General features: G+C 38.0%; 1 protein-coding gene across 5 annotated transcripts in view; it reads right to left on the minus strand.

Annotated features, from left to right (window-relative positions):
• LOC135079934 (uncharacterized) overlaps positions 1-26,003 on the minus strand; it is a 34,433-nt gene that overhangs the window by 2,766 nt on the left and 5,664 nt on the right. Inside the window, exons 1-19 of one of the 5 annotated variants that reach the window (XM_063974573.1) lie at positions 21,167-21,364; positions 11,488-11,623; positions 10,789-10,874; positions 10,363-10,621; positions 9,751-10,032; positions 9,546-9,678; positions 9,040-9,182; positions 8,372-8,576; positions 7,205-7,317; positions 5,814-5,894; positions 3,809-4,504; positions 3,538-3,637; positions 3,317-3,450; positions 2,990-3,239; positions 2,760-2,917; positions 2,500-2,678; positions 2,075-2,214; positions 1,161-1,397; positions 600-750 (exon numbers count right to left, since the gene is read on the minus strand). In XM_063974573.1, coding sequence (XP_063830643.1) covers positions 600-750; positions 1,161-1,397; positions 2,075-2,214; positions 2,500-2,678; positions 2,760-2,917; positions 2,990-3,239; positions 3,317-3,450; positions 3,538-3,637; positions 3,809-4,504; positions 5,814-5,894; positions 7,205-7,317; positions 8,372-8,576; positions 9,040-9,182; positions 9,546-9,678; positions 9,751-10,032; positions 10,363-10,621; positions 10,789-10,874; positions 11,488-11,554 — 3,414 coding nt within the window. In that variant the 5' untranslated portion in view covers positions 11,555-11,623; positions 21,167-21,364. Of the gene's footprint in view, positions 1-599; positions 751-1,160; positions 1,398-2,074; positions 2,215-2,499; positions 2,679-2,759; positions 2,918-2,989; positions 3,240-3,316; positions 3,451-3,537; positions 3,641-3,808; positions 4,505-5,813; positions 5,895-7,204; positions 7,318-8,371; positions 8,577-9,039; positions 9,183-9,545; positions 9,679-9,750; positions 10,033-10,362; positions 10,622-10,788; positions 10,875-11,487; positions 11,624-21,166; positions 21,365-26,003 lie in introns of those variants that run through there. The other 4 variants (XM_063974571.1, XM_063974574.1, XM_063974572.1 and 1 more) reach the window with 4 other exon arrangements.

Raw genomic sequence — 26,003 nt, forward strand, 5'->3', positions numbered from 1 at the left:
TTGGAAAAGAAAACTTTCTTGTAAACATAAATTGTAGGTACGGTAGGTATTATCTTTATTTAATTAACAATGTTTTCTATACTGCTGTGGGAAATACAACTATGTAGATAGTACAAAGAACATAAACAGTCAATAATCGCAAATTTACAACCTAGATATAGAAGTAGTAATTAGCATAGAGCAGTAAATGATAGATTAGCAAAAGTGCACCAACAGCAAAACAGATAAACGCATAGCCGATAACCTGCGGCCCAGTTATAACATTCGATGTTTATTTTAAACCCATTGACGTAATTTGAACTGTTTGTGTTCAGTTATCATTATAATGTGTTTCATTAGATTGTTAATTATAAAAACAATCGTAATGAATAATTATATTGATAAATGTCTGGCAGGGAAGTATGCGAAACTACATACTTATTTGTAATGTTACGTGAGTTGAGTGTAATTTAAAAGTGTCAATAAATACGGATAGACAGGTATCAGATTGAATAAATAGATAAAAGCAATATATTTTCCTGAAAGTCTGAAAATTACTGCGGTATACACAGCGTTACAAAACAACAAAGTAGATTTCATGGATTAAAATTCATACTTACTGGCTGGCAACCATCTCTACAGGTGCGCACCGTAGCTTCGAACACCAAAAAGTTTGATTCAGGAATCTTGAACGCGTTGAATTTTGCCTCCAAGGAATCGCTGCTGCGACCTTTGTCCAATTCAGGGAACACATACGGGTCCACTGGGCATCTGAAAGGGATTATTATAAGCATCACGAGATGCCATCGTGTATCGTGACCTTCTGATCTCTCTATCTTAGGAAGGAACTGTTGTGAGCAATTTAGATAACACAATTACCGCACTTATCTAACTAATGCTTAATCAATATCTAAGTGCCATGTTTGTTTCTGGATGATTCAATAAATTAGATAGTGTAGAGCAGTAGTTAAAATTAGCTGTATCGATCATCACGTGTTACGAAATAGTAGGATTATCGTGGAAGACCTTGTTTTTTAATAAATTGTTACTAAGCGCGCTAATCTTATCGCAAATTCCAATAGGAATAGTTTTCAGTACTTAATAATTTTGTCAGCAACAGCATAGATAAATATATTATTTCCTCAAGATAATGAAATTACGAGTAGGATATCACAGCTTACCCCACTCTATCGATCAGTTGAACAGATCTGCCAGAATAAGGATCTCGAGCAATGACATTCGTTGCGAAGATGTCCGTTGCGTAGTTATACCCATCCTGGGCTTCCAGTCTGAAGGTGAGCGGGTCTCCAACGGCGATGGTGGTGGTCGGCCTGCCTTGGTACAGGATCATGAGGCGAACCTTGGAGTTCAGGGAGCTCTCCTCTGGAAGATACTCGATGGGGATCGGACTGCCAGACCTGTCGATGGAATCGAACCCGGAACTACTGTTAGACTTGATGTCAACTTTTCAAATTGTACATTTGACGACTTTGAATGAATTTCTATGAGCCCAATCCCATGACAAAAGTTACCTAGTTACATCTTGTTTTTCCACAAGATTATTTTTATCGTTCGCTATCAGAAACGGCTTGACTAAACATTTGGTAGATTCAAAATAACATTTAATTCGTTCAAAGTCTCTACGTTAGTAGCTGTTAGTGAAATAACAGCACTCAAATAAATACCAAAAAACACATTAGAACAAAAACAGCAGAAGTTATTCACCCAAACATTTCCACTGTAAAATCACACACACAAAAACAAAACAATTACATTCCCCAAAAATATAAGCCGTAAACCTATATTTTAAAACATATCGGTTTAACAGTTAAAACTGGAGCTTTCAAACACTATAAATAGATATCTAAAAGCGCTAACTCCCATAAGTCACGAGTTCAGTTAACTGTTAATCGCGGCACGGTTTACATAAGTGTTTATTTGAAAAACTAACATCCTTACCACACCCACAAAAACATATTTATTTACAGAGTATATTGACTCGTTCCATAAACTATAGCTACAAATAGTTGTTTGTCTCATGGGGAGAACATTAGTTTTCCAAAACACACATAAATTATTGTTTCCATAATCTCACCCAGCCCCGATGTAGTTTGACGTAACAACAGCCTCAGCTGGTCCCCTGAAGAGACAAGTCAAGTTGAACCGCTTGTCTCTGGAGGTTTGAACGTTGTCGCTGAACTGAACCACCACGATATTTGTCATGGTATCGCCATACTGAAAAACATAGAAGACATTATTATTTTCTTTAGAGATTTAGAGCAATGACAGTTTAGGTGGATGAATATATGTGCCTCCAAGATGCGACTCTTACTTATCCCATTCCATTTTAGTTATTAGATACAGTTATGTATTCCAAAATATAGAAAGAGGATTTAAAACTCTTACAGCATTACGCACTCTACATTGTTATTGATTAATTCGGCGTCATCGATAAAGTTATTTACAATATGATAAATACTATCTACTTAATCTAATCTAGCTTTAATATCTTGCACTTACTCTTTGTGTGCCACATTCAGGATATCCATGTGCACCCGAAATTCGTAACACATTCACGGTACCCCCGTTTCCTCTGAAGAAACAACGATCGTAGAACCCGTAAGTGTACATTCGGCCGTAGAAGCCTTCTGGCAACCTGAGTGTGAACTCCATGCCATCTTCGTTGCATACTTGAGACACTATAAATGGAAGAAAACCCTGTCTAATATTCGAAGATTTAAATTGCCAATAGATACCTATTTGCTTTACATCGCACTTACCATCTAAACAGTCGTCTGCTATGCGACCCAATGCCCTTTCGTAGAAATCATAATCGTTTGCTGTATTATCGAAGTGCAGTGGATTGGCAGCATCTAAAGCTTGAGTATCATGGTCACTTAGCTCACAATTATCACGAGGTTCCCCGTACGTAACATCCCTGAAAAATAAATTGTTTACTCATTCATCGATCAAAGTAATTGATTAAGACCCTTGATTTCCTCTTTCTTACCTATAGTTAAACGCCCTACAAATAAAGTCTCTAGCTTCTATACACTCTCTCTGGCAGTGAGCCAAGGAGTATGCAGTTGTGAAACGACGGACGAATCGCTTTTGCATTCGTTGTCTGCCGACCTGTCTAAAGCTGTCCTCCTCACAGCGAGAACCTTGCCATGGTCTGTTGAATCCAGGCGCTGGTCTTCCGTTTGGAATGCCTACGGGACCTACTGGCCCATCTTTATCAAAACCTGGATAGATGGCTCCTGAAAAAAAGAATTCACGTTAAATTACTGCGTGTCATCTAAATCATTGTCAGATTTAAAATTGAAAGATTTCTCACCGACTACAGGACGATCCAATCCTGGTGGTGGGTATACCGGTCTATCTATTAGTCCAGGCCTATCCAGCAGGCCTGGCCTATCAATCGGTCTTTTATGACCGATCCCAAGACCGGGTCTTGGTTCAACAGGATAGCTGTAGGAGTAAAGTTGTTATTATAACTGATTATTAATGCTGGGATTTCATAAAAGCATATTCAAGCAGGCCATAGAGAATACCAACCTATCAGGGCCTGGTCGTAGACCTACGTCCGGAGCTGGTACTGGGTAGCGATCTGGCCTGGGGAACGTTGCTGGACCATAGTAACCGCCTCTACCATAACCTGCTATTTTTAGATTGCATTAAGTATTGACAGAAAGAACAATGAAGAACTCTAGTAAACTTTTCATTAGATGATACATAATAGTTGCGACATAGATAAATAAAAACGAAAAACTGGTTCATTTTAATAATTCAAATTGTGCGATAAACTACATTACTAATACATGCTTACCAGGGTAGGACGATCCGGTCGGCGGATATTTGTCATACAAGTCAGGGTATCTGCCACCACCAAGTGGGACGGGGTCCCTATTCACCCCCACGGGATACCGGCTGTACGGGTATCGGTCCTGGTCGTACCGGTCAGGATAGCGGCGCGGATACCACGGTCGCTCAGGGTACGAGCCGCCCCGAACAGGGTATCTCTCTGGGTACCGGTCAGCGGGGTAAATGTCAATAGGATATTTGCTAATTGGATATCTATCCCTATCACCAGGATAGTTATCGATGCTGTTGGATACGGGGTAGTAGTAGGAGGGATATCGGTCTCCGCCGCTGGGATATCTGCTTCCAGACGCAGATGGGTATCGATCACCGGCAGGGAACCGGTCGTATCCGGGTCTGTACCGGTCGACGTCGGACGGGTAGGCAGCGGGATAAGCAGCCGGATATGGGTCGATCCCGACACCGGGTGGGTATCTGTCGTCGGGATATCTGTCGATTGGGTAGCGATCGCCCGGGGAGTATCTGTCCGGGTAAGGTTCGGGGCCGACTGGATACCGGTCGTCGGGGTACCGATCGGGTCGGCCGCCGTACCGATCGTCGTCGTAGCGGTCATCGTCTGGATACCGGTCGCGGTCGCGGTCTGCGCTTCCGGGATACCTGTCGCGGTCGCGATCCCGGTCCCGATCGCCTCCGCCGTTACCACCTAGAAAGTTAATGTTGAAAGATGTCTTTAGTGAGTCATGCGTTTAGTTAGATGCAGTCATGCACTGCAGTCTACTGACATGCATACTCTTTTTAAACTACTGCCTTTGTGAATAGATTTTAACGAAGAATAAAATCTGTTTATGTTCATGCACCTAATTCTACGATAATATACTAATTTGCTTAAGTGACTAACTAACTACATTCTAAAGACTATTTAGTAGCACATGCTCACTTACCTTCGTAGAAAGAAAATCTAACCACCTAAGAAAGAATACTAATCTACTTATTCTAAAAAACAACTTTCCTTACATATCTACGTTACACAAATACACCTACTCTACATAAACCAATGATGTACCTACTCGTATCTACCAAAAACAACAGAACTGATCAAAACTTAAAACTTAGCCAATGTCGTTGCATTTAAATCCGAAAAGAAATTAAGCTATTAATAAGTTAAATGGGAAATTTAAATCCTTATTAATTAACACTAAATAATAAAGCAAAGATAATAATCTCGAATATAAAATAAGATGATGCTATGAAGAAGCTGTTTACTTGTAGACAAGAAAACTAAATACGGATTAGGAACGGAAATTCCAGTGCAAGTCTACAATAACCTTCACGCGTCTTCGAATGTGTGTTTAGTAATGTTTTATGAATCCTGTCGTGTCCCCTCAACTCTGATATCACGATATTTATACATATCACATAATTAGGTATTTCTGGTTTTAAATGCAACGACAGTCTGCTACAGTTGTGTCTACTTAATTCATTCGCTTCGTATGGAACAAAGTCAAATAATTACTTGACTGAAAGCCTTTATCTCTTGCTATTTAATTTAGTCAACTCGAAGAAATAACAATAATGGAATAAATTTTTAATATTTGAATATCGTTGTTATGGTGTCATATGGTTATTATGGTTAGCCAAGCGGACTTAGCACCTTGAAAATGATTAAGTACCTAAAGTTTCTTTTCATACAAAGAAGAACCATCTGGGTCTGATGCGGATTGCAGAACAAGAGCCAAGCATGTAAGCCAGTAAGCCAAGTTAGTTTTGCTTAGCTCGCAAACCTGGCGCAGTTTTCCATAGTGTTTGCTTTGCACAGTTTGCAGTCTGATCACAACAAAAGCTTAGCTCTTGGTCTGCAACTGGAGTAAGACATGTAGAGAGAGAGAGGCCAATCATTTATGACAATCTGAAAGCATTGCGATTGATTCGTCTGTACTGTTTATACTGGTACTAATCTTTGTTCCTATACAACCGAATGAAGTAAGCCCATCAGTTCTGGACATGCTCCGAACCTGTGGTAGTGGGGCGTCCCCAGGGCGTCGCCGAGCCGCTCCCCGCGCCCCCCGCCTCCGTCTCACCACTCACTAATTGATCTGGATCCCCAATTTAGAAAACATTTCACATTCTGTATTTCCATGCCAATTTGATAGGAATTCGGGACCAATTTAGGAGCTAACGTTAAAAAGTAAGACATAATAAATAAAAGTAGAGATTTTGTGGACTGAATTGTTTGCTGTTCTCTCGTTGAGGTCTACGAATAGATAAAAAAGTTGTGTTACAAATTAGTACATTCAGAGCGTCACGATTATTTTTTTAGTACTTAACAGTACCTATTAATAAAACGCATTTCACAACTGATAGAAAGATAGCGATTTCATTGTCCACATAGATCTATTTTAAAAGATGATATTTACTACATGCAGAATAATCATATTATCACAAGTTTTATCTAAGTCTATTTTTCCTGCAGTTTAAATATGTGATTGTTGTGGGTTTTTCCACGTCTAACTAGTACTTTGAATCTACCAACAACGAAGTCGCATTATCACTGATCAAATAGATTTTTTCAGTCTTCAGTCAATATTAAATTTTAGCCTTAGTTAATTTTAACTTCCAATACAAATATTTAGATACATACATAGTTACGTATTCCCTAATTTGCAAGTTATAAATTATGTTGTTTACTTCAATAGCAACTATAATTGTACCAAATTGAAATAGTCTCTACACACAAGAATGTAAGTAATAAGTGCTTCTTATTCTCGTGTTCACAAACTTTACTGTGAGGTCTCACAGTGCGCGTAGACGTGACACACGAACCAATCACAGAGCTCTATTCAACGCTGTGCGTTCGATTTGTTGCTTCACTTAAGCAAGCATCGTTTGTGATTACGGGCGATAGTCTCTACACACAAGAATGTATTATTATTATTCTGTCTAATGGCTTCAATGGTGCGAATTTACAGCACCACAAGAATGTAGATAAGTGCTTCTTATTTGCCATCCGTCTATTTATAAGACGTCAAGGGGTCAAAGTCAACTCCACCTCATTGCGACAATTGCCTCGCATGTGCTACTACACTGATCCATTACTATAATGGCACAATTTAGACCGACAACCTTTATTGGATCCTTCCTCCTTTCTCGTGTTACTATTTCTGAATCAAAGCTGTGTATTTTTAGTCACAATACACTTGGTTTTTGTACAACAATGTGAGGCAACAATGGTTCTACATTTTTGCGACAAAAACGGCATTAACGCAAATCTAAATGTGTTCTTTAGAATATCGACTGTGACTAAATGTTGAAACGTTCTTACTATAAAACAATGGCCCTTTGTTAAAAATCTGGGATTTACCCTGTATTATGTTACTAAACTAATTAAAATAAGAAAAGATCTTACGCATGAGATTTTCGTAGTAATCATAATCCGGGTCGTAGAGCAGCCTCATCCCATCTTTCTGATTGTATCTGCTCAGCCGGCATATTCTTGACCGATCACTGTACACAGCAGATCTATAAAAATAAAGTAGAACACATATTTTAGGCAACCCAAGAAGGTACTACGGTAGATTTCTATGTAGAAAAAAATTAGGAAAATTGCGGAAAATCTTGGATTATAATTTCAGAAAACTTAACGACTATTTTTACTTCACGTGCTTGACGAATGTTTTAACTTTATCAGACATGTAAATAAGATAATCTGATCCGTAAACAAAAGTAAGTAAAAACCGTTGTAATAAAGATGGAAGAAAAACAACACATAGATTCTAAATCAAATCAAACAATCTTCATATTCTAATCTGTTATCGGCCAGTGAACCAAAATGTGTTTATCACATCATAAAAATAGCGTGTTTGTGCCAAAACAAAAATTATCATAAAATTTTTGTGTACATAGTAGGTTTTCAGGTCATACAACTGATAAAATCGACAGATAAAAATGCATGTGATTATGTAGGACAACAAAACATATTGACCACTTGTGAAAATGTCCGATTATAAATATTTTTTCAAAAACATCAGTAGAGTGTTTTTCATGAACTTTTACTACAATGACTACCGTGTTTGTATATTATTTTCTACACAAACTGAATCATAAAAATATCTCCATGAATGGACTCTACAATACCTTACTAATGATTCGTAAATATTGTCTCTGGACAGCATTGTGTGATGTTAACAATTTTTATATTAAACATAACGATGGATCAATGTTTATAGAGACTCGTAGACAGAGTTAAAATTAAAACGCAAATGTCTGCGTTTACATACAAATTACTCGGTTACTTTACAATTTTACTGACTATTTTGTAAAACATTTAAACTATGTCAATTTACAGCTACAATGAACTCTTTATAAAGTCAGAATGATAAACATCTAAACATAAGCCTCTACGTAAACAATATATTTTCAGTTTTATTCAAGTGTTAAAAATTAGTGGCAGGATCGGGTTCACAATCTTTAAAAGTAATTTATTGATCAGTAGGACTTATGATAGCATGCATTGCTACTTTTATGAAAGAAATCAATTAAGTAGGTATAAGTAAATCCTTATACTCTTTCTTACCTGCACTGGAAACTGGTCTGCCTCAAGCACTCATCCAGGCACTCGCTGAGCGATCGTCCGGTAATCTCCGAATGAAACTCTCCCGTGATCTTGCTGTTCCGATACCTCTGGAAGGCCGTGTCCGGACGCCGTCCGGGCGAGAACAGGTGTGACGTCACACTGTTGTCCGGGTACTCCGTGCCACGAGCTGTCACCCGATGAGAGACTGATCATAATCGTGAGAAAAACCTTATTGTGGTTTCATGCAAGTCAGTCAGGGTTAATAACAAAACATCACGATTATTATTTAACCTGTAGACAATTTCTTATGACATGGAGCGAATTCGTAAGTGATTTGTTTTTTTTATGTTAATTTGTGCTAATTACCACAGATTACCAAAAGTCACCTACTTGTCCTGCTCCTGACTACAGCGAAATATGAAACTGTAGATAATTTCTTATACATAGAACGAATTCGTTTGTGATATCCACAGGTTACCTAATAGTTACTTGTACTAACTACAACGATATGAATTCACAAATACAGCGTGACATACCTACTTTTTCAAACATGTGGTGGAGGCAGCTGAATGTAAGTAAGTAGGTGTGTAAAAATATTATTTATTGTCTACAGGCTCCAGCTGTTAACTTATGTTACAATAGCCTACGTAAAACATGTGTGTACTCACGATTGTCCAAACAGACAAGATCGTAGAAGTGGTGGGTGGGCGACGCGCTGACAGTCACGTCGTCCTTCTGAGACACAGAGTCCTCCTCCGAGAGGACGCATTGCCGTGTCATGGCGTCGTGCTCGATGGACCGACAGAAGTATCTGTGACAACGTGTTTTTGTTATTTCTACATCTATAAGATAAGAAAGGTACCCCAAATAAAAGGGCAGCCCTAAGCCATAGCTGATCTACAATTCAATAAAAAAAAAAAACAAATTAAGGGACGGACGCGCGCTGATAGCTTTAGTATATTTTCCAGCTTCACCGGCAAAGTGGCGAACTGGTGAGTACAAGAGTTATGGTTCAGTCAAACCAACGCGATTAGCCGGCGTGCAGCGATGGCGATCGGACTTAAATGCATTGTTCGCCATCGCTGCACGCCGGCTGATCGCGTGTGATCGCGTTGGTTTGGCTGAACCTTTACTGTAGCCGTTTGGCAATTGATAGTTATTTAGTAAAACTTACTTCTCAGCCCTAACACACATGGCCTGGCATTCGTCTAACGTCATATTGGTAAACACGTCAGCCTCGAACGGACCTCCTAATCGTTTGTTTTCTTCTTTGATAAACACCGCCAAGCCGTCACACCTCCGTTCGGCTGAAACCAAACATTGTCTTCAAACAATGATCACAGTTAAAACAACTGACTGTCGTATCGAATTCAACAAACCGTTTAAGCAAGTGTTTTCCAAATAGTCCGCGTTGTGGTCGTCCTCCAATAACTCGGGGTGCGTTCGTCGTGTGAACCTGCTCAATGAGCAAGTCCTCAAGGCTGAGTCGTAGGTGGCAGAGCGGCATACGAAGCTGAACTCTCCCAAGCACTTGTCTTCGCATTCAGTGCGGTTCGCCACCATAATCTCTTTCAGGTCTGATGGTGGAAGCTTCAGACGCTTTCTGGCATGACGCTCGAACACGTAACGGCGCGATGGGCACTCACGTTCAGGTCGATTTGCTAAAAAAAAGATATTTTTTTTAACCATTGTATCGTATTGTATCTGTGCATATTGTTTGTGTATGTGAACAGGTGTACTTACAGTAAAAAATAAATTGCGCATTACAAATTACAGTAAACATTACATAGTTAATTTATTGAACTTTTTTTATAGACAGCACATAAAACCTACCACAGAATATCCTCAACTATTTTGAACTTTAATTATGCTGATAAGTAATCAGGGAATAAGCATCAAAATCAATTGAGGAGGTCTGTTATTTTTTGGTGAGTCGAATCGATGTCCTGTCGACTCTAGCTTCAAAGATTAATCAAATGAATTATACCCACACGTAAGGCAAATCTCATTGAAATGCACGCTGTTAGGGACAATCATCAGCGTCCCTATGCCCTCGGGAGTAGCCTGCTCCCTCGTCAAGTAACACGTGGACTCCTCGTACTCCGGTTCAGGGCTGAAGGCCGCTATCCTGGCTCCTGGCTGGAAGTCTATGGAGTTGCAGGTCCTGACCAGACTGTTGCCGGAACGGTCACGTAGACAGAGGTCTTGGCATTTTTCCAACACGCGGAAAGGCGGCGCCGTCTCTCGCACCTATGGTAATGAGAAGCCTTGAATTAATGCATTATACCTATCTTCCGTTTACTGACCAAAAAAACAAAGATAAAACTTATTTCCACCGGAATAATTTATCTTATCTCCAAAAATATTCAGATTAAATAAATAAATTCTTTATTTGGGGCTAGGTAGTGCGTACTTACTACGTCATCATCAAATCCATGTAGCTGTTGATTCGGCAATCGTTCGTACATCACCCTTCCCATACCTTGGTTGCATGTTGTCTGGGCTGAAATAATCCAGATTGTTACTAAATGAATACTGGGGGAAAAACAAATAAACTAGAACACACACAATTTCCTCGACACACAAGTCCTTGAAGTCTTTATACCTATTTATTACGACAGGTTGTTTATCAACGGGATCAATAATATCCTCACCGCATTCATTTGCTTAATCTCCATAATTATTATTAAAGAAATTATCATGACAACATTATTACTAACATTATTAATTAGGTAACTTCTATTCAAGTGATATTTATACTTTTAAAGGTTATTTATAAATCAGCCAGTATACCTACTTGCAGAATTCGCCCGTATTCACAAACATTACTATAATATCGCGTGGACGCACAGGGTGACACACAAACCAATCACAGCTCTATTCAACGCTGTTTGTTTGATTTTTCAAGCAAGCATCGTTTGTGAATACGGGCGTAAATAACCTGCAAATAATTTTACACCATGTCCAATGTTCGCACTACAGGACTCTTCAGTTATTTTTTTCTTACCAAATGATGTATATGTATGATGTAGTATATCTAACCTTATACCAATACCTCACCAGTGAAAATGTGACCAATTCACAGCCCCATAAGCTTGCTTATCCTTTAATCTTACCGTTGGCCATCGTGAGCATTGTGAGGGCTGTGAAGGCGTGCATCACGCTCGCCCCCCGCGGCTTCATCTTCCTAACTCCTGGCTGGCTGGGGTGGGGGGTCACCGACCATTCATATGGCCACCTTTACACGCGAATCTGCAAACATTATAAAGGTTAAAACCCTAAAACCTAAGACCACTCCCACTGTTCTAGTGCATCTAAAAGGCGGTTGAAACAAATATGATAAGGCCGCTCCAAACCAGTAGGGCCAGCGCAGGAAGTGACTCTGAGACCTAGGACCTCTTCCACTCCTCCTGTGGCAACTGAGGAACAAATATGCTAAGGCCTTCCCAATCTCCCTGGCTAGAGTGGGGAATGTAGGTGTCAAATCCTCTATTTGACTCTGATAAATGAGAGAGTCATCCTTCTGTATTTGCGACTAAGTGAGCTGATAAATCAATTTGTAATAGTCAATTAGAATAAATAAAGTTATTGCTCAGAAAGGTACAAAAGAAAGGCATAAATAGCCATGTAAACAACTCATAAAAAGTCATGATAAGGATACATAATGACTTCAGATTCACATGACTGCGAGAACAATAGGATGTAAAGTTAAAGAACACCAATTTGTGCACCATGATTCTCTTTTCTAAATCCTGCCTGACATTATAGTTAAAGATTTTCGCGAATTACCATATTCATTCTCATATTGTTTTATTGCATGTGCATTAAGTGAAACAAAACTGAACCATTGAGGGTATTTATCTGACGACCCTGTCCCAAAATGATGCATACACTTCAAATGACCATTTTGTCTAACCGATTATGAGTCCAGCATTAAGAGCAGTTTGCAAAATGATCACCGGTTCGTTGCACCAAATGAATGTGCCTATCCAGAGCAAGGTTATACAGAACGAATATTATACAGCTTTTATATTACTGATTTTGCGACCTTAGCCAAGGAAACTTACTGTGCATGTCATTAAAACTCGTGACTATTACTATACGAGAAGATAACGCAAATGGATTTTTCCGAGCAAAACTTTTAACTACTTTTTTATTCTGTAATAAAGTTCTCTTTATGTGTATAATTAGTATAATAATGATTATTATAATACACCTCATTTAAGACCTGGTAACCGAAACCGATTAGGTATCCAAATGACTTTAATATTTGTTGCTATGAAATTAATATGTATGACAATCGACTTAGTGAATAAACATAATATGACGTCATAGTTTAAATTGCCATACAATATATATGAAGGGATCGTGTATTTGCAACACATAAAAAGTAAAGTCATTGGTGGTGTCAGTCAACCAGTGTCAACTACCCAATAATTAGCTAATGTGGCTGGTTCTAACGGGGTATCAATGGTAACAACATCATTTGCAGCAGGCACTTTGCCAGCTCACACCATAAACCAACAAAGTACCCGCAAACCACGGTTCAGACTAAAAGTTCAAAATAATTAAGCTCGCCGATAGTTACACCATTAAAATACAATACGCGAACTGTACGGTCGAGGGCTGGAATAACTACAATAACTGTACCATTGTTAGTCTATTGATATCGGCTATTATTGAAATGTATCCGGGTGATACTGACCGTTACTCCGCCCAGACGCAGAATTGGGCCAATAAAATTAATGTCGCCACGCAAATTAATAACAAAAGGCATGGGTGCGGAACATGTGAAAATACTGAAGCATTTTATTGAATGCTCGGAGCGAACATGATACATACATCTGATAGAAACTAATGGATGGTTGCTATCATCACGCATGGAGATTGCAAGAGGACTTGTCAATGTGAAACAGAACCTACGGAACAATTTACTCGTACCTAACTATTTTTCAATGTAGAGTCTACGCAGCTGACACACAACTTTTTTGAGTGTAAAAGAATAACATGATAAATTATGTTTAAAATGAGCATTCTCGATAACAAAGGATGCTTTGAAAAAATTGACTTATCATCACAATAGCAAGAGCTAAAATTTAGCTCGTAGTTTACAGTACCTGTATGATTCTTCTATATGCATGGATAGTGTAGACCTTGAGGTTTGCACCTGTCAATTAACCACACACCTCACCCAGTGACATCGCTAATTTACATTTTCATGGGTGTTAAGAATGTATTTTACATAGAAGCAGTTTTTTCCAGCACACGTCATGAATTTTATGACGTGTGTTAGAACACAAAACATCCGTTTTACTCAAAAAGCATGTAAAATATCTAACAACTACCATGTAACGTGAGGTATAAATTACCCTGTGCGTGGGCAAACATGTGAAATATTTTAATGAAATATAGGTAAACATGTGAAATACATAGCACCTATACACAATACATAATGTACAAACAAATTACTTTAGTCTGATGACTTTCCTTAGAAAAGAAACGCTCCGTTTCGTAGGCGGTAGGCCTACGAAACGGAGCGTTTCTTTTACTAAGTATTACACCTTCGTCTACATTAGTAATTTTATTAGGTACTTTCAAACTAGTAACTCTACAATACAAGAACAAGTCTACAGAATACATTGACCCTATGCTCTGTTTATTTCAGTTTAAGTTTATTATTTGATTAATAAATTAATTTATCCTTCGCTTTATTTAGCTTGTTTTGACGCGTGCTGTAATACGATAAGCGACTTCATAACAATTATATCATTGCAAATATAGGTAAACTGATATTTTTAGAACTAAGTGCAAATCAATATAATCACGTTAACCCTACAGCGCATAGTGGGACACATATGGTACATACCAAATTATTGCCTATATTTCGTAACACGATACTATTTAATGCCATCTATTAGAAAGTACCTTAACTACACACTATAGAACATAACAAAATAGCTCACATTTGTCGCCACGGAAGCGCTGCACTCAGTAAACTGTTTTGCAGTCGAAAAAGTCGGTCAGTTTGTGAAAAAGTTTATTAGTAAAGTTTTACTCTTGGGAAAAAAAGTGAAAATTACAATGTTTTCTTTCGAAAAAATATAAAAGGGGTAAGTTATTGTTTCTAGTTTATTGTTAAATAAGTATTTTTTGATATCAGTTACTATCAACGCATATTTTGGATGTTATTTGTATGTGCCTGATATGGGTCACTGTGCAATAAGGGTAAATATATTACTTGATTGATTTCAGATGATGACCCGCAAAAAGAGTTACAGAAACTGAAATTGGGCATATTTCGAATCAGAAATGAAGAGATCAATAAATGAACTAAAGCTGCTGACATAGCCCGACGGATTAGCGAGCTGAAGTGGCAATGGGCAGAGCACATAGTACGCAGAACTGACAGCCGATGGGTCAGGGAAGTGATGGGAGTTCTGGAGTGGAGGCCATGTAAACGTAACGTGGGACGTCTACCCACAAGGTGGACCGACGACCTCATAAAGGTAGCAGGAATAAAGCGCTGGATGCAGGCCGCTACCAACCGGGCGATGTGGATATCATTGGGGGAGGCTTATGTTCAATAGTGGACGTCCTGTGGCTGAAATGATGATGATTGTCATTCGTTTCTGATATGCTGGAGTAAAGGATGAAAAAAAGCCAAAAGCTATCGTGCCACCCAAAGACGCCAGCAGGACTGATGGCATCGACAACTCCCCGTTATGGTTAACTACGAGAACACGTTGTACGTTTCCAGGTTGTAAGGGGAAGTCTTTAATCGTTTCAGTCCATGGTCTGGAAGATGTAGTGTGGGCAGGACCCTCACTAGGTGGACCGATGATCTGGTGCAGGTCACGTCAGTACCTGGATGCGGGCAGCGCGGGATCAGTCGTTAAGGAAATTCTCGGAGGAGGCTTTTGTCTAGTACTGGACGTCATTTGGCTGAAATGTTTCATAGTTTGTGAAAAATGTAAGGTGACAGTGTGCCTAAATAAAAGTAAAAATTGTCTTATGTCATTTCAAAATGTAAATTTTATAATTAAATACTTATTAAACCGTAAAATTTCGTTCAAGAGGAAAAAGACTGCATAATGGTTACTGATCTCATTAAATTCCTATTTTCTATTATATTATGGTGTCGTTACTTACTATATTATACATAAAACATTTTATTATAATATTAATTTAATTTTTAATTGAAATATATCATAATAAATCTTGCTGTTTTATTTCATTGTCACCGACAGTATGTCAGACCATACATAAAACTTTAGGTACCCTTAATGCATTTTGGGACACATCTGGTACATACTGAAAAACTCAAAATATTTCCGAAAATATTGAAAATAGATTTTTTTTATTATTTTTCCCGAAACATAGATAACATTTAAAAGTAGTATAATTTTTTTTGTTCAATTTGGAAAAATCGTGCACTGTAGGGTTAAGTTTGCTTAAACTCTTGAGTCAATGTTTTTATCATTATGAAATGAAAATAACAAATACAGTCGTGTCTATCTCTATGTAACGTGCGTCATTGAATGTTAAGAAAACACATAACAAAAGAAGATTTTCAAAATATTGAATTTCAATACTTAAATCTTTAACAGATAATGGAAATCGTATTTCAGGTGTAATAATTTGTTTAACCATAAAAATCTGTGTGTAAACGAAGTTACGAGTAGGTAGGCAGACAGCTTTGTCCGACTAAAATGTTACAGCTTTAAAATAACTACTAGAGCAAAGTTGAAAGACAAAAATGGCTACAGAGACGTGCTCAATTCGCATTGTATTTTTCGCTAAATCATCATTAAGGAACTTTTGGACAAATTAATTTTCCTTTGCTACAACCACAGCTACAACCTATTTATTGAAGAGATTTTTTCGTCAACCGCATTCCAATTTCAACCAGCGCAAAAAAATTTGCACTAGCCGGTCATCAGTACCTTCGTACTAGTACTAGGTACATGCGAATCTGCATGACAAAGCGCAGAAGGTTCGCTATGAAAATTTTGGCGTTTCCAAAAATCGTGCCGATGGCCGGAAGCCCGTATCCGGCGCATTGTGGCCGACCGATGTCCTCGACTATTTAATGACGTACCGAATAATTTTGATACAGTTACCTATTCCGTGAAATCACCGTCTGGCTCGCGAAATCAATGTTAGTCACTGATCAAAATTTTCTAGTTGAAAAATAATGATAATAAGGTTGATGTTGATTACCCTTATCAATGATGGAGCAATTTCTTAGTTGACAAATTAGGATGGCACATAGTAATGAAGGTTCTATTTATTCAAGAAGAAAATCGAAGAAAGGTATCGAGCCGTATTGAATCAATTTGGTTCAAGTTGCTAGTATACAAGTATTGCATTTATTGAAGCATCTTTCAGATGCATGTAAGCAATGAGTAATAACAATTCACTTAAAAGGGAGATGGACTTTGAGTTATTGCGACATTTGAGAAATCCTTCTTTAGTTGCGAGAGTTTCGTGAAAATCTGCTTAGCATAAATCTACTTATCACCGGCACCATCTTACTTCAACTTTAACAAACGTCAAAAATCTGTCAAACTCCATACAAAAGAAACACCGTTAAAGTTACGCTTAAAGTAAAGTTGGTGCAACTCAGCCTAAATGTTAATTATTTAAACAACTAATGAACAATATACCCTCCGAACATTTTCCTACGCGCTACTTATACACCGGAAAAATTAACGTCCCCGATCAATGAGAATTCAAAAGGCTCCTCGAACAAAGTGAAATCATTTCACTTCTTTAACGTCCGGAAGCAGGTCATCTATTTGACGTCAGGCATTGATGGTAGCCGGTCATCCACGACATAACGGTGTGAAAGGCTTTACAGGAATGCGGGATGGCCTAGCCCATCCTATGCCGTGGGAAAACGCTTCAGGGAAATTGGGCAACCGGGAGCGCCCGAAAGCAGGTCATAATATGTAGATTTAAATAATTTATAATAGATTGGTATTGGCCAATGGAATAATAGTTATGGGTATAATGTAGGTACATTACTGATGGGGCAATTCAAATAATTGTGGTTTAAACATAACGCGCTAGTTTAGAGCAAGCCTTGCTCAAATGTATTTTTCATCGTTTAGATATCTGGTTTGGATAGTAATAATAACATATTTTCTACCATATCTGATTAATGATTCTTATAACAGGTATGTCAAGTAACAATATATTTTTTCCTTGAATAAACTATTTACCTTACTTGTTCTTGTTACATATTAATATTGTAATTAAATCTTTAATGCAATCGTGTCCATTGTTTGCACTTTGCAATCCATTTCAAGATCATAGAAATTATGAAGACTTCATCATCCATGTAAGATGCCAGTGTCATAATTTTCAACTAGCATTATCTACAAGTATTTCATACTAATCAATATTTAATGTAGATCACAATTAAGCCCACTTGCATTTTCCTTGTGAAATTCTGCAAGTCGTTTTAATCTAGAGTCAATACATTACAGTAGCGGTACGTGTCTAATGGATACTTTTTTAATCATTATATCTATCGGAAAGTATTGAAAGACGTTATCTTCTATACTTATAATAAATCTGTAGAGAGGTCAATTCTGTACATGAAATATATTTTCAAAATAACTATCAGGGGGTGATTAGTGATCGATACTGATGCCAAAAATGCAATCAGTAAAATTTTTGTCTGTCTGTCTGTCTGTCTGTCTGTATGTTCCTTATAGAAACAAAAACTATTCGACGGATTTTAACGAAACTTGGTACAATTATTCTTCATACTCCTGGGCAGGTTATAGGATACTTAGGAATCCCTACGGGAACGGGCATTAGCGGGAAAATCCTTTTCTATGAAAAATCTAAACCGCTTAAGTTAGACGCTTGAAATTTGGCAAGCAGGTACCTTAGTAAACTTAAAGCTTAGTTATAACAGGATATTGCAAAATTCCTACGGGAACGGGAATTAGCGAGAAAAAATATTTGTATGAAAAAATCTAAGCCACGTAAGATAGACGCTTGAAATTTGGCATGCAGGTACCTTAGTAAATTTAAAGCTTAGTTACAACAGGATATTGCAAAATTCTCACGGGAACGGGAGTTAGCGGGAAAAAACATTTGTATGAAAATATCTAAACCGCGTAAGTTAGACGCTTAAAATTTGGCATGCAGGTACCTTAGTAAACTTTAAGCTTAGTTACAACAGGATATTGCAAAATTCCCACAGGAACAGGAATTACCGGGAAAATCCTTTTGTATGAAAAATCTAAACCGCTTAAGTTAGACGCTTGAAATTTGGCATGCAGGTCCCTTAGTAAACTTAAAGCTTAGTTACAACAGGATATTGCGAAATTCCAACGGGAACGGGAGTTAGCGGGAAAAAACATTTGTATGAAAAAATCTAAACCGCGTAAGATAGATGAAGGGGGTAAAACGGGATCCACGCGTACGAAGTCGCGGGCGGCCGCTAGTTTATAATAAAGATATAGCGGCCATCATAGTAATAGTAAATATTTGATCCAGTTTAATGAACTGTAGAAATAGGGACAGTATATGCAATGACAGTGATAGCTATATATTTATCTTTTAGAAAATCTGGCTAGGACCACGCGGAAGATTCAAGTAATGACAAGGAAAAAGTTATAAAAGTAACTATTTTTGATGAGTCAATGTAATTATTGAAATTCAACCAATCAGTGACTTGAAGTCTCTACATTTGAACGACTTTTCTGAGTAATAATCTCTATTGATTCGATACATAAGCCTGGCAACAACGATTTAAATGTAGGGATATTACTTTTTTACTTTGAGATGTGTAATATATTATCAACTGTCAACTATTGGGAAGACACTGGCTCCTGAAATACAGTTTACACTAGTTTAGGAGCCAGGGTTTCAATATAAAATGTTACAGTGTATTACATCAATAAAAATATTCTTATTCTCTTATTCTTATTACGTATTCATGAGAAGTATAAAGTCCTACAATGAATAAAAGTACGATCCTATAATTAGTAGGTAAACTACATTATGTGTAATCAAGCAAAAGATTCCACTTCACTCTACATAATAAAAATACGATTAACGAGCAATAAAAACGATATTACTATAAATAGTATGACTCTAGTGACCACCATGATAGTTGATAAACTTTATCTACGAGTAGGTATTATTTTTTTTACTTTTAGGCTGAGTTGCACCACCTTATTTTAACCGTGACAATAACAATAACTGGTGCTTTTTGTATGAAGTTTGGCCGATTTTTGACGTTTGTCATAGTTAAAGTAAGATGGTGCAATCCAGCTTTAATGTTTCATGCAGATTTTTGAGTAGAGTACTTTTATAGTTTCCCTCAAAAGTAGGTTACAACCTTAATCCGGTCATATCTAGATGTCTCTCGTATAATGCAAAGCATGTACTTGTACACACTTGGACTTCAAGCTTACACTAATAATCTTATGTAGGTAGTTGTAATTTTTACTATTTTGAACTGTACAGTCGAAGCACATCGGACTTATACATTTTTATTGCAAAATCGCCCTTATGACAATTGCATAGATGCCACAGTATTTAGCTTAAAGTGCTGTCATCCGTACAATAGTCTAAGGGTTTAGTGTGAGTTTACATTAAACGTCGTCACTAGTGAGCGCATTTAAAAAATCTACGAAGATTTTAATTCTTAAAAGTATCCGCTAGGGGCGCTGTACAATCCGTCATACATTTAATTTCATTTTTTACCCGCTCACTAGTGACGACGTTTGATGTAAACTCACACTAAGCCCTCTGTTACCGACTGTATCGATGCGCAGTAGTAAAGTGTTGCGATGCACGTGGCATGTTGCATAATGCAGTCACGGAGAATGCGCGGGCGCCGCCCTAACGACCCTCGTACATTGTGACGCATTAACTGGCTTGTAAGTGATTTGAGTCACAGTGACATGTCCTATTGATGTTAATTATAGAAGTAAGTACATTTTTGTTACATACGAGTACAATATTATCAGATTTTGACGGATTTTCGATTCACTAGCTAATAAGGATAGGTACGAGCTTTAGTATTTCAGTTTAAAGTCATTTGTAAAGAAGGAAACTTATCATACGTGAACGTTATAGTAACAAAACATTAATTTTACATGCAATTTTGACCATATTAATATTTGAAATACCTCTGCAATAACTTTACTTTTAGTAGAACGATTTTTTTTAACAGAACTCTACTAACAAGGAAAAAACTAACTCGTAATTTAGCATTCGCTTTCTATTTGGTAGGTCCTATTAAAGTACAAAGGACACTCGTACGCATTGGATCTGACTTCCTATTTAGGCAAAACGCGCTATTATACATAGTCTGTTGAAATGAATACACGATGTTTTGTAATCTAAAACACGCAATAAGTACCTACGTAAAAATACGAGCTTATAGTTAGAAAATAGTCAAGTGCAAGTACCTATTAGTAGAGATAAATTGATCCAATATTTGATTGAAGTTACAAACTACTTTATTTAACATTTTATATTTACAAAGGATTTGTATTCGAATAGGTAAACGCGAATTTAGATTGCACAGTTTTATATTTAAAAATGTTCGTTTATCTACAATAACGTCAACTTTTATTTTTATTATAATAAATCAGAAACATCTATCAATAAATATGTAAGAAGTACTACGCTACGACTGGATTTAATTATGTAGTACTACGCTACGACACATGAAAAGCTTGAAAATCAAAAAGATCGTCAACTTTCAGAAAGCTCCGTAGCAAGACGCCGTAACGCCTTAGCACTGCTACGAAGCAAGCTTACCTACTTATACTCCGTTCCACGAGACACGTAGCACGACCGACGCACACTCAGACCGAACTCCCAAGCACTGTTCACACTGGTGCCAAACTGCCTTGCCTAGTCCACACGACACAGGTGCACTGTTGGACAGCCAAAACCAAATTGTGGGCATTTCTACACCATAATTCAGTTAAATCACATTAAGAGGGGGACGACAATGGGAGAGCATCGATGTGAGCGAATCACACCATCGCCACGCATCGCTAATTCTCCATAGCTCGTGTTTACCGACGTCGGTGACCCAACAATAATCATTATACTTTATACGTGGGTATGTATTGTTGAAATTCAGTGCGACCGACCTGCGCGCCGCACTTTACTTTTATTGCCCCTATTTTTATGGTTCATACAAAGTATGATTGTTATGACTAATCATCGTAGAACACCTCTTTCTCCTGTTTGGGAAATCAATTCACTACTGATAGCCCCAATTTATTGTTTTACAGAATGTTAAGTACTCTACCTTTATAATTGTAGTTTAATTATTCGAGTACCTAATGTAAGTAGGTACATGTTTTGCATCTCCAGAACTCGTCGATGTTACATAGAAAATATAAATGCAATGAAATAACTTGAGAAAAGACAAACTATACGTATAGATAGCGTGATTTTTTCACAACTGCTACGTAAATAACACCTGTTACAAAATCAGTCAAAACATAGAAGGCCTTGTCATATTCAGTTTGCTATGCATTGGATAAGGGTGTTGAGTTAAGATAGCCGAAACCATAAAGTGGGCTGCCAAACATATTCATTGGTGACCCTAAAGTGACCGCTTTTCCGGAAACCGCGAACAAAGGCGTCGCGCGCGCATCCATCATGGCCGCGCAAAGCGCCATCCGCCATGTTGCGGGCGCCGCGCGAACTGCACGCCGCGATTACCATCAACGCTAATGAATTAATTATTAGGTACGTGACATTTTTGTTGTTTCGCAGCTGACCTTGAGCGCGGTTGCCTCGGTCATCTCTCATAATCGCGATGCGAAATGACGATTACAGGTCGACAGGTCGGTTCAAAGAATTTTTTAAATGGGCCCCAAATAATGTGACAGGAGGTGGGTGTTCCGTCCGGGATTATCGAAAATCTGCTAATGCTAATTCTGTGAGAATTATCAACTTGTTCCGCAGGGTGTTGTTGACTCCATAGAAGAGGTCAAAGATTGTTGCTGGCTGACGCACCTTTTCAAATTCAAATGAAATTGAAACAATTGAAATTTGGGTTAATGATCTCTGATAAATTTGAGAGTTTCGCGCTCTTGTTCTGGAGACTTAGAGAACCTGCTGATGATGACGATCTACGTGATTATGCAATTCAGTCACCAATCAACAAAACTGCACCCAGCCCCTGGTCCGGGGCTTCTGTAGCTGTGGGGCCCCATCATTTGATACAGCGGTATGCTAAGCTCCTGACTGTACAAGCCAATGATATAGGTAGTTCAAAGCCAATGTTCAATATTGCACTATACAGTCGATTGACTGATCCAATTACTGCAATAACGCGGTCATCCTTGTTGCCATGTCATGAAAATAGACCACACCGTCGGAGTGTGTAATCGGTCATTAAGGTCAGAAGAAATGTTACTGCTCATGAACTATATAGCTTATCTGTACAGTCTTTCTGTTCCAATAGACTATCGATCCAACCATTCTTAGAGAAATTCTTCTGAATATCTTTTTAAATCACTGAAACAGCTGTGTTTGAATCGGTAGATTTTTATCATATCTTATGCACAAAAATGCACAAGGTGTCTGAGCTCATACTTACGAGTGCCCTTATCCTTGGAAATATTCTATGTTACGAGTATATTTACGTTCATAGTATTTAGAATACAAAATATATTTCATAGCTGACTCCATCCTCGTGACCCTTTCAGTTCAATGCGACTCTACATTGATGAGGAATGCTGACCTTTTCTTAAATACTTTTTCTATACCAACACAGAGCATTAAAGAATTTGAATTTGCATTACCTTAAATTGAACATGCAGACCTAAAGTGCTTCGGCTAAAACAATACATCGTTATTCGTCTTGCCAGACAACATATTACTTAACGAACATGGAAATAATGACCAATAACTTAATGCCTAGCGTTGCATCACACCGTATGGATGGTGTAACAGTATATTTATTTACATGCAAGAGCGTTTACGTCTAGCGTGGCATGTCAAGTTTAGGTAATTTCGATGCTAGTTTTATTCACACTAAAATAATTATGACTGTGTGCGTGTTCTCACGCTCTATAGTCGAACCAAAATACTTTGATCCACCATCGTAAAAGTGTGCCAGGCTGTCAAGTGACAGCACAAGGAAACTATAAAATCTTCAAATCTTCCAACACCGACTCCATAATTATAAATAATGGTATACATTAGTCCTAATCTATACTTATAATAAATCTGTAGAGAGGTCAATTCTGTACATGAAATATATTTTCAAAATAACTATCAGGGGGTGATTAGTGATCGATACTGATGCCAAAAATGCAATCAGTAAAATTTTTGTCTGTCTGTCTGTCTGTCTGTCTGTCTGTCTGTCTGTATGTTCCTTATAGAAACAAAAACTACTCGACGGATTTTAACGAAACTTGGTACAATTATTCTTCATACTCCTGGGCAGGTTATAGGATACTTAGGAATTCCCACGGGAACGGGAATCAGCGGGAAAATCCTTTTGTATGAAAAATCTAAACCGCTTAAGTTAGACGCTTGAAATTTGGCATGCAGGTACCTCAGTAAACTTAAAGCTTAGTTACAACAGGATATTGCAAAATTCCCACGGGAACGGGAGTTAGCGGGAAAAAACATTTGTATGAAAAATCTAAACCGCGTAAGATAGACGCTTGAAATTTGGCATGCAGGTACCTTAGTAAACTTAAAGCTTAGTTACAACAGGATATTGCAAAATTCCCACGGGAACGGGATTTAGCGGGAAAAAACATTTGTATGAAAAAATCTGAACCGCGTAAGATAGATGAAGGGGGGGTAAAACGAGATCCACGCGTACGAAGTCGCGGGCGGCCGCTAGTCAATAATAAATACGTAAATTCTTTATCAAATAGTAAATTATCAAAGGTTTTTTACTATTTTGAGAATATTTTATACAGCCTATGTTCAGCAGAAAAAATTTTGAATTTTAATGGTGAGAGATTTTTTTCAATCGTTTCTATTCAAAACAAACTTTTCCTGTTTACTATTCTTTTTTTATCCGGAAAATGCATAACATTTCATACCCACAAGCTGCGGGGGCAGCTAGTGGGTTATATGGGGTTCTTCCTACTAGAAGGTGGGTAGCCCCTACACCCACTAAAAATCTGACTGTTTCTGCCATGATCCATATGAGTGATATGAGGGAACACGGGACATCGCCATTGGCTGTTGCCTGTAGCATTCGTCCTTAGCCGCCACCAGACACCTCCATGTCTAGCGACCGAGGCCTGTTAGGAAGGGACAGTTGGAGACCATAAGCTGTCCTCTTGCGCCCAGGGTGTCGGCGGCGGATAACCGGAGTGTCGGCTGACGCCTCTCGCTCCCCCTTTCCACACACACTATACCATAAGATTATTTGTCTCATCATTAATTTTATACTAAGGGGCCGTTCAAGTATTACGTAAGCACCAAGGGGGGGTGGGGGGGTCTCTGTTTTGCTTATTTTGGATGACATGGGGGGTAGGGGGGTCTAGATGATGATTACGTCATCGTTAGTTATTTCATCATTGCAAACGTTGTGATAGGGATAGAGACATGCGATTTTTGGTTTTACGAAGGTAATACGATAGAGAATAATACAAAGTAATAAAAGGGTGCGTGACAGTTTATATAAGTTTATATGATATAAATTCATTTCAATAACGTTCATATTGTATAATAAACGTATGTTATAATAACACTTGATATAATTTTTTAACATATAGGTAATGTTTACTTCATATAATAAATCATTTCTAATAATATCATTTCAGATACCAATCACAACGCATAAAGACATTTGATATAAACCTTACTTAATCTAAGACTCATTTGATGTAATTTTGTTTAATATAAATATTATTTCACATAACCATTACTTGTAATAAATATTATTTGTTATACTCTTTACTTGATATAATTTCTGATAGATATAACTTTAAGTATGTTCTTTTTTAGCTTGACTTATAAATGACTTTAGTGACAAAAACGAATCGCTATAAAACCGACTCCACGTAGTCTTGTCTGCCCTACCCCTAGAGTGTAATTTAGAAGCGCGTAGGCACGGAGGGGCGAGGCGGCCCGCGGGCTGAGGAGCAGGTGGCTGGAAGCGAGGCGCCGCGGCTGAGGCTGGCCGGCGAACGAAGACGCGGTGTCGAGCGAAAGCCATCTGCGACGATTAGCACGCGAGGGACCGCCAGAGCCCCGCAGTGCCGGAGCCGTGACAGAAGTCTCAAGTTTTTAGTCAAATTTGCATGCTGCATGCCTGCATGCCTGCTTGCTTGCTTGCTTGCTTGCTTGCCTGCTTGCCTGCTTGCTTGCTTGCTTGCTTGCTTGCTTGCTTGCTTGCCTGCTTGCTAGCTTGCTTGCCTGCTTGCTTGCCTGCATGCTAGCTTGCTTGCTAGCTTGCTTGCTTGCTCGCTTGCTTGCTTGCTGCATGCAATGCTTATTATAACAAATGAACTTTATATAAAATTATTATTGTTATATGATTTAAGTTTTATAGGAAAATAATTTTATCTCATTTGATTGTTCGACATTTTATTTTTATATGATTTGAATGTTATTTGTTTTAAATAGTATACATTGTAAGTTTTATAGAAAATATTCATTA

This window comes from Ostrinia nubilalis, chromosome 17, assembly GCF_963855985.1.
Source record: "Ostrinia nubilalis chromosome 17, ilOstNubi1.1, whole genome shotgun sequence".
Taxonomy (NCBI): Eukaryota; Metazoa; Arthropoda; class Insecta; order Lepidoptera; family Crambidae; genus Ostrinia; species Ostrinia nubilalis.